General features: G+C 43.4%; 1 protein-coding gene across 1 annotated transcript; it reads right to left on the bottom strand.

Moving 5' to 3' along the window:
- Positions 1-6,708: 6,708 nt before the first annotated feature.
- On the bottom strand, positions 6,709-15,713 carry OTUD6A (OTU deubiquitinase 6A). The gene is made up of 7 exons (NM_001006347.2): positions 15,577-15,713; positions 13,959-14,113; positions 12,122-12,217; positions 11,187-11,499; positions 10,498-10,559; positions 9,172-9,278; positions 6,709-8,912 (listed from the first exon to the last, which is right to left on the bottom strand). Exons 1-7 carry the CDS (start codon positions 15,665-15,667, stop codon positions 8,828-8,830), a joined length of 909 nt encoding a protein of 302 aa, NP_001006347.1. The 5' UTR covers positions 15,668-15,713; the 3' UTR covers positions 6,709-8,827.
- Positions 15,714-15,935: the final 222 nt, after the last annotated feature.

Here is a 15,935-nt window from a genome sequence, read left to right as displayed (position 1 = left end):
TCTTATGCTGAGCAGTAACAAAATTGAAAGCCAAAGTGATAACCATATCTGCTAATATGACCTAATTCACTTCCCAAAATAAAGCAAAATATTTTTTTAAATTAGTGGATAAATTAAGAACATTTAACAGCTTAAATTCTTTCGGCAAACATTTGTTTTTTTCTATATGCAAATTTCTTTAAAGAGTTCTAACAGAGCTCATATAACTGGCCCAGAAATCCATTTTTTTTAATACAACTGTGAGGGGGGGGAGAAAGATGTGTGGTTGTTTTTTTACGTTGAGGAAAGTGAGCTACTAATGACTATGAGAAGGTCAGCTGAAATGTTGTCTCATTCAGTACAATCTAATTGCTCTCTCAGCTGTTAACTGTCTTTGCAGATTGAGGGATGCTTCCTTGGACATTGGGAATAATTATCTTTTGAAGTTAATCCACATTTAATACCAGTAACATTTTGGTTTCAGCAAAATGCAGCCTGTATTTTAGTAACAGGAGTTGAAGAAAACCTCAGTAATGGAGTCCTTTCAGACAGTGATTTGTTGCCAGAAGTGTACTCTGTTTTCTTTACTGCTCCAGTAAAAGAAATTTACAAAAATACTTCATTGAAAATAAAAGCGTAGATTAAAATTAAGTACAGAGAAGATGATTTTTTAATCACTTTTTATAAATGCATCTGTGTAGGTGTACACTAGAAAAGGATTCAGAATTGTCTTCATCAGAGCTCTGTACACAGCACAAATACAGTGCACCCACCTTCCCTGGTAGGTTGCTCAGCCTTTCCTCTTAAGAGAGGTTCTCCAGGCCCTTCATCATCTTTGCGGCCCTCCGCTGGACTCTTTTCAGGAGATCTCTGTCTTCTTTGTACTGAGGAGCCCAGAACTGGACACAATGCTCCAGGTGAGGCCTCACCAGGGTAGAGTAGAGGGGAAGGATCACCTCCCTTGACCTGCTTGCCACGCTTTTTTTAATGCAATTAATTTTTTTTTTTTTAATTTTTTTTTTAACCCTAGGTTGCCACTGGTGTTCTTGGCCACCAGTGCACAGTGCTGGCTCATAGCCAACTTGTTGTCCATGTAACTTCTGAGTACTTCAGCCAACGGGTAAAAGAGGAGGGACAGTGTGGTTGGGAGATGAGGATAAAAAGGGGGCTACAACCCCGATACTTTGAGAGACCGTATAGGGGAAATGTCCCCAGCAGACTCTCCCTTTATTCAAATAAAGAAAGCTGGAGACTCTCCTCTGTCTATTTTGGGGATAAAGATAATTGAGCAAGCCTATTTGAGCAGAAATTTTCCTAACAACCAGGGACTCATCTGGGATCCCTCTACCCTCTGGAATAGGTGAGCTGAGTGAGCTGGCAGGTGCCCTCACTGATTTACAGTGATCAGTTTGCTCTTGGGGCTGTCAGCACCAGCAGACTGATTGGGTTCTCAGGACCATCCCAGAGGCAGACAGGATGATGAACTGGGAAATGCACATGGCACCACTGCTGTGCTACAGCAAGAGGAGATCACTGGAGGGATCCCCTACCCCTGCAGACAACAGGACACAGCACTCGCCTCTCATCACTTATGGCATTTCAGTGCTACTTCATTCTCCCCTTGGCCCTGCAGCCCAGCGGTCAGGGCTCTGAGCAGGACTTGCACACAGACTTGCTCAGCACCAGCCGCTCAGGCTGATCCAGCCAGCCAGGCCAGGGGCGTGGCATGGGGACGTGGCTGTCATGACACATGGGCCTCCAGGGGCTGCTGGGGCCCCTTGCAGTGGAACCCTGCATAGTGGCAGTTGGGATCTGCAGGAAGCCAGCAGGACGTGGCCTGGCTGCTCTGTGCCATGCGGGCCTACTATAGGCACGTGCAGACCCAAGGCCTGCCAAGGGAGTCATCTGTGGCACAACTCCATCTGCCTGGGCTGCACAGGAGCTGTTTGCGGCTGCAAGGGCTGCTTTGCCCTCCCCTCCAGCATGCAAGTCAGGAACAGCACCTGATGTTGCCCCAGCACAACAACGACATGACTGCTGAGATGGCACCAAGGGCCACAGCGCCCAGATAGGTGCTCACCTGTTGCCTGGGGAGAGCTAGGACAAAGCCAATGACTGCTCGGACTTTGGCACGCCCAGCAAACGCCACAGGACTGCCAAGAGCACTCAGCAGAGGTCTGAGCTCTGGGAAAGCCCTGGCCTGGGCAACAAGCGTTGGGTAGAAGAGGACACAGTTTCTGCTCAGACCAATGGGAACATCTGAGCTCTGCTCTGCTCCCAGAATGCTCTCCTGGCAGGGAGGGATGTTCCCATGAAATAAGCCCAGGCAGTGGAAGAGATGAGGATGGCAAGAAACATCCTGCATCTTCATTTCTTGCTCAGGACACTTGGGGGAAAACACCAGCGAGATTATGACCGTTTCAAAATGCTTTAGCCTGAACTGAAAGCTGAATTCTAACAATAGGCCTGTTAGAGAAACACAGCTTTCTCTTTGCAAGTTGAAGTCTTTCTTCTGTTATCTTTCTGATTTTATGGTGGCAACTAACACTTCTCCTTTGCATTTGTTTTACCTACTCCTCCCCTGTAGCCCCACCTTCAATTGAGATGATGCCCAGCTGCTCCAAAACAGCCAATGAAGAACTAGACTGAAGAGTTCCAGCTGACTATGCCTGTCTGAACTGATGTGCAGAGAACGAAACTGTCCACCAAAAGACAGAGTAGACAGGGAACATAGGGACCCAGTTATCACCAAAATGTCTTAGTAGTGCAATTGTCAAAGAGATATGTAAATAAATTCTTAGACAATATTCATATCCTTTTTGGCCAGCCAACAGCCCAGGGAGATCCTTATGAGTCTGCTGGGTAACTCCCTGACCTGTACAGGTATGGGGCCCACAGCCCTCAGGGCTCATCTCCCCTCCCCACCTCATGGCCATCAGCCAGGAAGGGGCAGCCATGCTGACAGCCCTGGGGACCCTCAGTGTTGCTGTAAGCATTTGAAGGGCAATGCTCTTGGAGCTCCTGGCCACGGAGAAGGTGCTGCAGGAGCTGCTCCAAGTGCTCACGGACCATTCTCTGAGGCACACATCCCCACCCACCAGGGACAGGGCACATCTCCTAACCTTGGCTGCAAGTTCCTCACTCTCCTAAGGCTGAGTCCCTGCTCCCCTTCTCTTGTCCACCCCAAAGCCTTGTCCCTGGCCTGGGACACATCCATAGCCTGGGGGATCTCCCTTCCTGTCTTTCCCTCCATCCCTACAAGTCTCAAAGTGGGCTGGACCATCCCCAGAGCATTCCAGCTGCCTCTTGTAATGAAGGAGGTGGAGGCCATTTTCCTCCAGGTCTCCACAGCTCCTTCTTTTTGCTAGTGTCCTTAACCACAGAGCTGATGCTGCAGAAGGTGGAAATCTTCTGGAAGGAGCACCACCAAGACCAGCTTGCTTCCATCACATGCCACATCGCCCTGCTGGGGCTCCCTGTGTGACTCCACCTACAAGTCCACGCAGGAGTCCTTGAAGGTGCTGCTCTGCAGCATGGGCCTCAAGAGCCAGATGGAGGCCATTCAGGAGTGGGGCAGCTGAGACGTGCTTCTCAGTGCTGCAGCCCACCTCCAGGGTGTGCAGGATGTGGCCAGGTGAGAACTCCTTCCTCCCTCGAGGTTACAGGAGTGTCCCCAGTTCTCAGAGAAAGCACTGCCACAGCACTGGTGCCTGTGACTCCTGGGACATTGCTAAGAGCTTTCCTTGTCCCTACCCCTCAATGCTGCACCCCATGGAGCAGCGAGGATGGCTGATGGGGCCGTGTGTCCCCAGGGTTGACAGGGCGGCACAAGACAGATCAGCAAAAGGCTGAGAGAACTGGAGTGAATCGGAGTGGGACATCAGGGCAGCCGGCAGGCAACGTGCCTGTCCTCTGTTCCCTCCAGCCAGTGGGGAGAGCTGAGAGCAACGCCTGGAGTCGGCCAGGGAACACCTTTCCCGCCCCGCTCTCAGACGCGCTGTGCCAAGGAGGACCTGCGGCTGCTCCCTCAGCCCCGCCGGCAGACAGCCCCACACCCCACCAAGGCCCAGCCCTCCCGGCCCGGCCCGGCCCACGCACCCGGCCCCACCAGCGGCCGCTACTCCGCCGCGCAGCCCTTACATGGCAAGGCCCGGGGTGAGCCTCCACCACAGGGCTCTGCAAATCAGGCGCTGGCTGTTAAAAAGCGAGGTTCGGGAAATGGAGGCACTGGGCCCTGAAAGTAAGGGCTAGGAGCCTAGGAACAAGACGTTGAACACTAAACATTGAGCCTCCAGATCCTCGAAAAGGGAGTGTTGCACCTTATTACAGATGAAATAGGAACAAGAGGCTGTGGATGGATGGATGTTTGGACCCTAAAGGAGGCTTTTGAGACCTAAAATTCAGGCCGTGGCCCCTGGAATGATGCCCTGAGCTACAAGAAAAAAAAAAAAAAACAAACAACAAAACAGTTCTTCATCTCAAATGAGGCTGCGGGGCCTAGAAAAATGAGACCCAGGAAGGACCATGAATTCAAAAATGGAGTGCCACGGTCCTAACGTGGAAGACCCTGGGCCCAAAACCTGTGGGTTTAGGCCATCAAGAGAAGGCTTGAGACCACAAATAGAGGCTCAGGGCCCTGAGCTGCCACAAACAGCACATGAACAAAACAAAAAAAACCCACCACTCTTCCTGTTGCACAAAAACTTAACTTACATTTCTGTAGTTACTAATCGACTGAGAAATTCCCATGCAATATAAAAATTACTTCTGGTATGCTTTCAATAATTGCTATTAAGATGAAATCTGCAGCTTACAAGTGAACACTTTCTCGTTAGTTTCAATCACGTATAGTGGTGGCAAAAAGCATTCAATTAACTATTAAAGAAAAAGTCCTTTATGCACTTAACAGGCCAACTTTTTGTCTCTAGCAGCTAAAGGCCAAAAAATCTTTGAGGAACTCCTCCTGAGTCAATGCAATCTTTAATCCCCACAGAAGTTCTCAAGGAACAGCTAATGCTACTCCAGATTTGTGACTGGGAACTGAATTCGGTGGACATTCAAACAGTCATTGCTTTGGAACAAGCCTTAACAGTCTGGATCCAAACCTTGACCAACAGAGTTCGGATCTGAAGGAAAGCACCATTTCCCTGAAGGAGTTACTCATTGAAGACTCCTAAAATACCTTCATTACTCAAATAAATCCAAGCCACTCACCAAAGAATCTTGATCAAATCATACACTTAGTGAGCACGTCCTACTCTTTGAGACAGAGCAGGAGCAGAGGAGATGAGCTCCCCACGTATCTAAGTTCCAGCCTTCTGATTTCTTACTGTGGCCTGTCACAGCTCTTCTTAAACTGCTTGTGAAAAACAGAAGGACAAACCATGGACAGGAGGCAAAATGTGTCTCTAATGACAATTTTGTCCCAGGGAAAGCTGTGATGAAACAAATTCCCCTTTTCCCAGTGCTTTAGCTCCAGTATCATATTTCATTGTGTAAACAGTATGGATTATGAATATTATACGTGTACACATAAGTAACATAAATAAATAATATGAAATTCAATAAAGCAATGATTTATAAAAAAATCTTGAAGTTAATGAAACATTTAAACAGCTTATGACACAGGGTGAACGTACCCACTTCACCTCCCATTATCACCTGCTCTGCTTCCTGGGACTGGCTGCAGCCTGCACCACTGACACACAGCACAGCAAGGGATAGAATCATTGAACTGCTCAGGTTGGAAAAGACCTTAAAGATGATCAAGTCCAACCACGACCTAACTATACTATCCTAACTCTTAACAACCCTCTGCTAAGTCATGTCCCTCAGCACCACATCCAAATGGTTTTTAAACACATCCAGGGATGGTGACTCAACCACCTCACTAGGGAGCCTATTCCAGTGCTTAACAACCTTTTCTGTAAAGAAGTTTTTCCTGATATCCAACCTAAACTTACCCTGGTGCAACTTGAGGCCATTTCCCCTCATACAGATATTAGGCTACTTTTATAGGCCATTTCCCCTCATAGAGATACAGGTTGGGCAGAGAATGGCTTAAGAGTAGCCCCAAGAAGGATTTGAGACTATTGGTTGATTCAACATGAGCCAGCAATTTGCTCTTGCAGCCCAGAAAGCCAACTGTATCGTGTGTTGCATCAAGAGAAGTGTGACCAGAAGGTCGAGGGAGGAGACTGCGCCCCTCTACTCCGCTCTTGTGAGACCCCACCTGGAGTACTGCATCCACTTCTGGAGCCCCCAGAACAAGAAGGACACTGAGATGCTGGAGAAGGTCCAGAGGAGGGCCACAAATATGATCAGAGGGCTATAGCACCTCCCCTCTGAGGACAGGCTGAGAGAGCTGGGGCTCTCCAATACCTGAATATAGTGGCTTTACAATACTTGAAGAGGGCCTACAGGAAAGCTGGGAAAGGACTTTTAAAAAGGGCACGTGATGGGGAAGGCTGATGATGACAGGTATAGGCAGATGTCCCAGGTTCACCAGGAAATTAATATTCAGAATTAAAATTCTGAAGAGAACCCCATTTCACTTGGTCATTTTCACGTACAGAGAAGTTCAAGGATATTTTCAAATAAATTCTTCTGTAAATTACTACAATGCTGAGCATACAGCTCATCTATAAACACAATTTTACAAAGAGCAAAGCTCTGTCTGCTTGAATGGGAGGAGTTGCAGAGAATTTGTGCTACAGCAGAATCCTAAAGTCATAAAAATTAGTAAATTTATTAATACTAGAAATTAAGAAGTGAACAACTCATGTACAGAATTAGTGACCACAACAAAAATTGCCACATATAAACCAATTTATTACATTTTGGCAAGGTCCACGCAGCAGGAGCAAGGATCTTCTGCTCACTCTATTAAAACATTCTTTTTCTTTATACAGATTGTAAACATAACAAACAGCACAAACTGTTAGTACAGGCATTCCAGGATTCTGACATTTTCCTCTGTCAATTAAAAAAAAATGACATCCCAACAAACCAAAGAACTTCTTTCACAAGGTATCTATGAAAAGCAGCATATGCACTTTGTATCATGCCAATTTTAAGCAACGCTGAGAACAGTATTTGAAATTATTATTTTTAGCAAAATTCATAGTGGTATTATGAATAGAGACATCTTTTCCATAATAACATCTGATTCTTTTTTTGTTTGAAATTAAAAACATGGTTTCATACAGGCAAGGTAGTAAATCAAATTCTGCAGTAGAACAGCTGCTGCAAATAGAGCTATATTTGCTATACTGTATCTGATAAATAAGGATGCAGCAAATTTTTGATCCTGCTAATACATGGTTATCTAAACCATTCTAAAAAACTCTTAATGTGTGTTCTGCTTGTTCAACCAGCACCTCTCTGCCCCCCACAGACCTCTGCTATGACTGGTCTTTAATTTTTACTTTTCCTTCTCTCAAAGTGCTTTAATTCAGACATAACCTGATCCATAAAGTGAACATTTATCTATTTGCTTAAGAGCAGATTTGCAACTTCTAAGTCCTGGGAACATCAATCCACTGGCTAAATTCACCAAAGGATTACAATATGTGCACTGTTACCTCATAATTTTCAATTGAGGGCATACATGTTTAAATCTGACAAGAACTGCTTTTCTCCAAAGCAACTTACTGACACTAAAATGATGCAGACAATTATGATGTTATTGGCTACAGCTTAAAGAAAAACAACTCTTCTGTTGTTAAAAAACAACTGATTGCATTACAGTTTGCTGCCAGTTTTGGAGTCATAACTATAGCAACCTCAAGACAAAAACCTACATTTCCAATGTAAAAAGAGAAAATTTAAAAAAAAGAAAAACCTTTCAAGTCTTCTCTGTGCATAATAAGGAAAATATAAATTATTTTGCATATCATCTTTAAAGTTACTGATATAAGAGAAGGTGGTTATTTTTACACTTGTACACAACCAGCTGTTCTAAGCCTCATAAAATACTGCATTTTAGGCCACATGTAGATCAGCAGATCCATACATGATGAGTTCAGATTAGTCTCACTACCTGAACTAAGGAAACTGAGGACCTGTTTGTAAGATTTCTGTACCATCAAAACATGCAGATGAAAGACAAACAGCACAGCTGACTCATCCATGTTACGATGTACAGTCATCAACAACGATTCTCTACCTAAGAGATTCAGTACTAGGAACAGCATCGAGTATTCCTACTGCAAAATAAAAGTGAAGCCCTCAGATCTTGGTAAAAAACTTGATAAAAGTCTGTAAAATTTTAAGACACTTTTTGTGACTCCCTCAGTCAAGCTCTTTTTTGCCCAAATAAAGGGGATCCCTAGTATAGTATTAAAGCTAGATTCTGATGGAACTAAAACGCAGCAAAGAATACTCCATCAATCTTAAAATAATGGATTTGTTTAAGTCCTCAACTCTTCCGTGATCATGAAAATCTCCAAGAAATAATCTAACAGAAACCTTTCTAGTAACCTTAATTCTTCAGTATATTGCAGATTAACCATTTGCTGCTGAGTATTTTCACCGTGGCATCGGATGAAGTTCTATGAAACGAAAAACAAACAAATAAACCAACAGAAAAAGAGTTCTGACCTACACGGTCAGCATCTTAGAGATGTTCTACATACGATTAATACCAACAAGGTCAAAATTCTGTGGTGTTCGGAACTTTTGTTTCTGTGTTTCAACTCAAGAGCTGTTTATGATTCCCAGCAAAGGCTCATATATCTTCTTTTCATTTTTTATCCATTCCAGGTAGTTTTACTTTCTAGTCCATCTAAGAATTGTCTGGAGCCCAACATATCAAGATGCAACTGTTAGCAATGTGGATTTTTTAATACTAGCTGCCATTTTCTGTAGTTGCGTCTGTTAGAAGTTTTACAGAATTGTAATGTTCTCCTAATCCATAAGCATGTCTCATATATCTGAAAAAAGGTAGAAAACAAATATTTAGTTGAACTAAAATATACTGCATGCCAAACACTAACAGCACTGGAAGACAGTTTAAATAAAGTTCAAGTTTTAGCACAGAAAAATAATGGTCATTAAAAAAAAGCAGAGTATTAATAAAGGCGGGTTTTAATGTTGGTGCCTTTCAGACACAGACTGACATAAGCTTAGAATAATAAAAAGTTTTATTAAAGTTAACAAGAATTTTAAGAATGGATAAAATTACATACTTACACAAGTATTATTGGTTTGCCTGAATATTCTTCACCAACAATAATAGAAGGGGAATCCATCTGCACTACCTCAATAGGTGTTTGCAGAATGTGCGACAAAGCCCTTAGCTGTAAGACAAAAAAAGAACAACCATTCAGTAATACGATTAAATCCAAGTGGGGAGCAGACATGCTATTTAGGTCTAGCAAATATGAGTTTAGTTATAACATCTCAGATTTTGTTAGAAACTAAGTTTTATTAAAAAGCAAAATAACTTTTTCAATTAATAAATTGCCTTAAGTTATTTATTGTCTTGATAAAAACAGACAGAGTTGTGCTAGCAACAGTAATAACTACTGTTTCAGAAAGCAGTGAAAAAAAGAAAATAAGGACATAAATTAAAACATACTTTCTCAATCTCAAAGGTTATTACAAAAATCCAACGCTGCTCCATTATAGTTAGCTTTGTTAACATAGAATCATAGAAACGCCAAGGTTGGAGAAGACCTCTAAGATCGTCTAGTCCAACTGTCATAGAATCATAGAATTCTCAGGTTGGAAAAGACCTTAAAGATCATCAAGTCCAACCGCAACCTAACTATGCTATCCTAACTCTAACAACCCTCCACTAAATCATGTCCCTGGGCACCACATCCAAATGGTTTTTAAACACATCCAGGGATGGTGACTCAACCACCTCCCTGGGGAGCCTATTTCAGTGCTTAACAACCCTTTCTGTAAAGAAGTTTTTCCTGATACCAAACCTAAACTTACCCTGGCACAACTTGAGGCCATTTTCCCTCATCCTGTCACCTGTCACCAGTGAGAAGAGACCAACCCCACTCACACTGTAAGCACCTTTCAGGTATTTGCAGAAAGCACTGAAATCTCCCCTCAGCCTCCTCTTCCCCAGACTAAACAGCCCCAGTTCCTTCAGTCGCTCCTCATAGTGCGTGTTCTCCAAACCCTTCACAAGCCTTGCTGCCCTTCTTTGGACCTGCTCCAGCACTTCCATGTCCTTTCTGTATTGAGGTGCCCAAAACTGAACACAGTCCACCTACCACCAGCTTGCACGAAATGCTTTCTTCCCCTTAAGACAGAGTCTTCCCTTAAACCTACTGTCATTCTTTCTAACAATATTTTAAGCTACTGAATTATTTACCTGTTACATTGTCAAATAGAACATCAGGAGACCATCAGAAAAACTGACATGGGGAATATTATAACCACAGAAGAAAATTATGAATATGTTTCCCTATGCCTACAGGCAGTATTTCCTAAGAAGTCCTTCTCTGAAGATATGTTGATGATCTGCAAAATTCTGAACTGGGTGAATACAATACTTACTTCCAGTTGACCACCCCATGCAGCCGTATTTGCTATATCATCACAGTATTTTTCAAATTCCTCTGTGGGGGAAGAAAAAAAGTCAACTGTTAGTAGTCCTCTCCTTTGAGAACAAGCAAATGAGGAAAAATAATGGTTGTACAATGAACAACTAGAACCTGAAAAGTCCAAACACAGGAAAATATGTATGCTCACTGATGGGAAAAAAAAAAGAAAAGAAACACAGGCCAGAAAAAAAGCATGACTGTTTTGGAAAGAAAAATGAAGACTGAAGGCACGAATAAGGAAAGTTATAGGGGAAAAAAGAAGCTTACATTTTAAACTTTTTATTCAAGGTATTGTTAGTAACAAAAAGCATGAAATTGCAGATGTGTTTCAAAAATTACTGTTTTGAGAGTCTAGAATAGAATATGAAAGAAAGTATTATGCTTACTTAATTCTTACGTTAGTTTGATATGTTTTTAGTATCTTATAACTGCATGTAGTTCAGCTGTTGCTTTTTAAATTCCAAATTAGCCAAACAGTTGTTAACTTCTACAGCATTTAGAACACAGCAGAACCAATAAACTAATAAAGTTCAGGAACAAATATATAATAACAAGTTGGTCACATCTCAGCTGTAACCAAAGGCAAGAATTCTCAGAAATAATTATAATGTTTTCTAAATTCTTTTACACTACAACTCTTACCTTTGCTATACATGTCTCCAGTATTGGGGTTTGTAAGAAATGGCAGGAAGTCATCAAAGTGACTGTGAATATACTTGGCTGTTTGATTTCTCAGAGTTGCAACAGTCCAGGAATTGTGGTGATCCTTGAGCTGATCTTCAATAGCTCTGTACATGCAATGGCCATCTGAAGGAATCTGTTTAATCTCCAAGTGCCTTGCTGCCAACAAGGAGGCAAGTTTCTGACTTTCAAGATGCCTTGCTCCTGTTAAATTTTCTATCTCAGCTTCAGCTATTCTTTCTTCTCTTTCTTTCTCCAAGGCAGCTTTTTTTTCCTTAGATTGTAAACATAAATTACATTAACTATTAGACTTCAGAAGATGTCTGTACAGAGACAACTACTAAGTGAAGAGCCAATGCTTTAATTGAATTGTTTCCTCAGTACATTGAAGTTTATGAAACGTTCTCCTGAATCAGTACTATGAAGTCTCAGAATCCTCCTAAACCCAAGCTTTAGCAAACGCTAAATGACCAATAAATCCCCAATCTCACAAATATACAAGAACTTCATTATTAAGGTTCTTTTGTTGAATCTGTGATGTTGTATTACTTTCATTTTTTCTACATAGCCTGTATTATTTTACTTCATTTCTTTATTAGCACTTCCAGTGGAATTCTTACAAAATGGTTTGATTTTGATAATTTTTTTTCCTGTCTTCTATCTCCTGATGTATTCAGACTTCCAGCTGAATGTAAAGAAGTGCAACTATTTTAAAAATGCTTACATAAGACTATGTAGCAGTTTCACAAGTTTTCAAGATAACCAGTAGGTGCAAAAATCAATACTGAATTAGCTAGGTAATGCCCTCTGTAAAATCATTACGAGTTACTACAGTGTATTTTAAATGAAAAGAACTTAATTGAGTACTTGTAAAATGTTTTGATGTTACATCATACCCGTCTCTTCTGTGCTTTTGATATTCGAGGATGCTGAATCTGCTGCTCCCGTCCCTCAAGCTCAAAATTCGCAACCCCATCAGCTATAGAATCTATCTGAAAAGAGGAAAAAAAGCGTTAAAAGTTCTTATTAGTATAAATAACAGAGATGAGCATCTCCTAGAACAATTTTAAGCTGTTTCAAGGTAGTCTCAATGTATATTTACAATGTTTTTACACAAAGATCAGCATAGCACAAAGCCTCTCAAAGCTGACAGTCAAGCATTTCACATCCTAACCCATCCAATTACCTTCTTCCTTTAATCTCAAAATATAAATGGTTGTGAATTGCACAATTCTATACGTTCTCTTACAAGCTTCCACACCGAAGTTTGAACACAGCTTACTGACTGCACGGGAGTTTGCCTCTCCTTACCTGCAGATGCATGTTAAGCTGAAGCAGCCAGAGAGCTCTTACCAAGTTCTGTGCTAGTTGAAGCAGAAGGCTCCACCCTTCTTAACAAAGAGTAAGTAGTACTTGGAAGAGATGACAAATTGACCTTTCTAAGACAGAACGTCAAAACTAATCTCATTACGGTACAAACAGATGTCACCTGGGAAAGCATAGGTGTACTTTTGGTCTGAATAGAGAAGTTGAGAAATAGATGAACCCAGGTACCTCAAACCAAAATCCTCACAGGGAAATCTATGATTGCCACAGGAACTTTAGCTACTACTTTGACAACTCATTGGCAAAAATGAAACAAGCCATTGAAACTAACCTAAGAAGCATTACGTTTAATGCTTTTGAATTAATCACCTGCTTAAGAATCTGATTAAAGACTACTACATAAGATTTACATAGGGTCATAGCACTTGCAACTGAAAACATTTTTCAGAAGGAATCTCAGCAGATTCTTTTCAGTCAAGACAATTTCTCTGCAAGTCTTTCACTAATCTTTTTCTCTCTTGTTTTCAAACAATAGGCCAACCTGCTTAGTTCCTTCTTAAGTTATACATCAGAAAACATTTGGGTCCAGAAGGCATCGCAGAGACAGGTTTTTATCTGTTTCTTTACAAGATCTACGTAGCAAAAAGATGCACAGTTAGGAAATCACTTAGGAGACAGATAAGCACGGAGCACAGTATCAGTCACAGATAACCATGTTGTGCCAATGTTGTGCCAATTTAGCTGCAAGCTGTACTGCCATTTAGACAGAAGAAAGTATATGAACAGGCGTGCTTGCACCAACTGCATTTAAACTCAAGTACATGTTAAAAATAAGGGTTCCTGTCACTACTGGATATACAGAATTAAGTCTATGGAATGTAAGTTGTTTGCAATGGGAGTTTCTGTCACTTTATTTAGTAATTGCAAAAACATATGTTAATTTCTGTACATTACTCAATTAAATGCTCGTATGTAGTTTACTCATCAGTATTTCCCGCAGTTAAACTGGAATAATACTAAGCCTCTGTTTGCCACCAAACAGCACAATGGAAACATTCAAGTAAGTAGCTATACTGCTAACATGGCCTAACAGTAGCACTTAAGTGAGAACTCTCATGCCTACAGAAAATGTATTTGCAAAAAAAGAATGTCACCTATACTGTTACCAGTATTGCAAAACCAATCAGAATGCACTTTTCAATTGCCTACTGAAGTCCACCAGTCCAATGCTTGAGTAGCCTACTACTTACGGTAATGAGAATCACAATATAATAAGAACTATAAAAGTACGTATTATTTATTAATAAGACTGAGCTATTAACTTAGCCTTAAGAGCAAAACCAAATACCGTTCACCAATAAGAACACACTTAAACGCTTCTTCCAGCATTTAAGTTAAGGAACATACCTTATTCTGCTCAGGCATAGCTTCCTTCAGCTGCTTTAATTCCTCCTTGTGCTTCTGTTCAAGTTCTGCCTCTAGTTTGGCGACTTCTTCGGCCAGCTGTTTTCGTCTCTTTTTGTCATTCTTGGGAACAGCATTTTTCATGCCTTGAATTTTTGCTGTTAAAGAAGTAACGTGACAAAATGTTACACTCCACAGTCGTGGCCTAAAGGAGAACTGCGAGTCATAAAGAAAAAATTACACATCTCAAGATATGAGAATGCTTTAACAGTTTAGATATCAGGCTGCATATCACACTTATCACATTTTAAATTACATATATTTCTTTTTAACAGTTGAAATCATGAGATCTGAGATGTACTACGGTACTATTATATAAAGTGGGATGGGTATTCAAGAAGGAGTAATTCGAGCAGGCTCCCCTGTTGCGTGCAGGGCTGCCACCCACCAGACCCGGCTGCCCAGGGCCCCATCCAACCTGGCCTTGAATGCCTCCAGGGATGAGGCAACCACAGCTTTTCTGGGCAGCTGTGCCAGGGCCTCACCACCCTCTCAGTGAAAAACTTTTCCCCCACAATTAATCTGAATCTCCCCTTTTTTAGTTCAAAGCCTCCTTGTTCTATCACTGTCTACCCATGTAAAAAGTCGGTCTCCCTCCTCTTTATAAGCTCTTATCAAGTACTGGAAGGCCACAATGAGGTCTCTCTGGAGCTTTCTCCAAGCTAAATAAGCCCAACTCCCTCAGCCTTTCTTCATAGGAGAAAACCAACAGCCCTCTATCATCTTAGCGGCCCTCCTCTGGACCCGTTCCAACAGCTCCACATCCTTCTTGTGCTGAGGTCTCCAGGCCTGGACGCAGTACTCCAGATGGGGCCCCACAAGGGCAGAGCAGAGGGGGACAATCACCTCCCCCTCTCTGCTGGCCACCCCTCCTGTGATGCAGCGCAGGTTACTGTTGACCTTCTGGGCTGCAAGCGCATACTGCTGGCTCATGTCAAGTTTTTCATCTACCAGGACCCCTTGACTGCCTCTCTTTTCAATATCAGCTTTATCTGAGGGATGAAAATACATCCCCAAACACTTCCTATAATGATAATACATTGCCAAATTAGCCATCTGATTAAAGGCCACAGATTGATCTCTTTCATTAAATGCCAAAGAACCCAAGTAAGGAAAAGTTCGTATCGATATATCAACAATGGGAAATGCTTAACGAAAAGGTTATGGTCAACTACGAAGCTCAACAGAACCCATCTAAAGGAACTCTCAGTTATGCTGTGGTACCGCAGCACATCGGTGAGATGCGGCTCAGGGCAGCGCGGACGCAGCGCTGCAGCGACCGCCGTCACCGCGGCCGGACGGGCCCGGAGGCCGCCGCGCGCCGTGAGCGATGAGACGCGGCCGTGCGGGCACCCGGGTCCTTTCGGCATGCGCTTCTGCAGTGCCTCACAAAGAGCATCTCCCTTCACAACAAAGGAAAACAGCACAACGCCGAACCGGGAGACACACGCTAATGCAAGAAAGCGCCCACCGCCGCCGTCCCTTCGGCCTCTCTCGCTGCCGGGCGCCCCACAAAGCTGCCCGAGCGGGCAGGCCGCTGGCTGCTCCCGGCCCGCCTCACCTTGCAGCTCGCGCTTCTCCCTGCGCTGCCGCTTCACGAGCTGCTGCAGCGGCCCGCCGGCCTCCGCCTCCTCGTCCTCGGAGCCCTCCATGGGCGCCCGCAGGCCCGCGCCCGCCGGACGCCCTCAACCCGACCCCGGCGGGAGCCGCGTGCTTCCGGCAGCGCCGCGCCGCCCGGCCCCGCCCTCCGCCCGCGCCTGGCCGTGCGGGGAGCGCCACGGTGGGCCTGCAGTGCCTCAGCTTCCCCGGCTGCGGCGCCTCCGGGCTCGGCTGTTTGCGGCCCTGCTGTGCTGGGCCCGCCCCGCCGCTGAGATGGGCGGCTTCTCCCCGCCTCGTTAGCCCTCGCGTTCTGGGACCTGA

Source organism: Gallus gallus, chromosome 2 (genome assembly GCF_016699485.2).
Source record: "Gallus gallus isolate bGalGal1 chromosome 2, bGalGal1.mat.broiler.GRCg7b, whole genome shotgun sequence".
NCBI classification, from domain to species: domain Eukaryota; kingdom Metazoa; phylum Chordata; class Aves; order Galliformes; family Phasianidae; genus Gallus; species Gallus gallus.
This window is presented reverse-complemented; position numbering and strand designations above follow the sequence as displayed.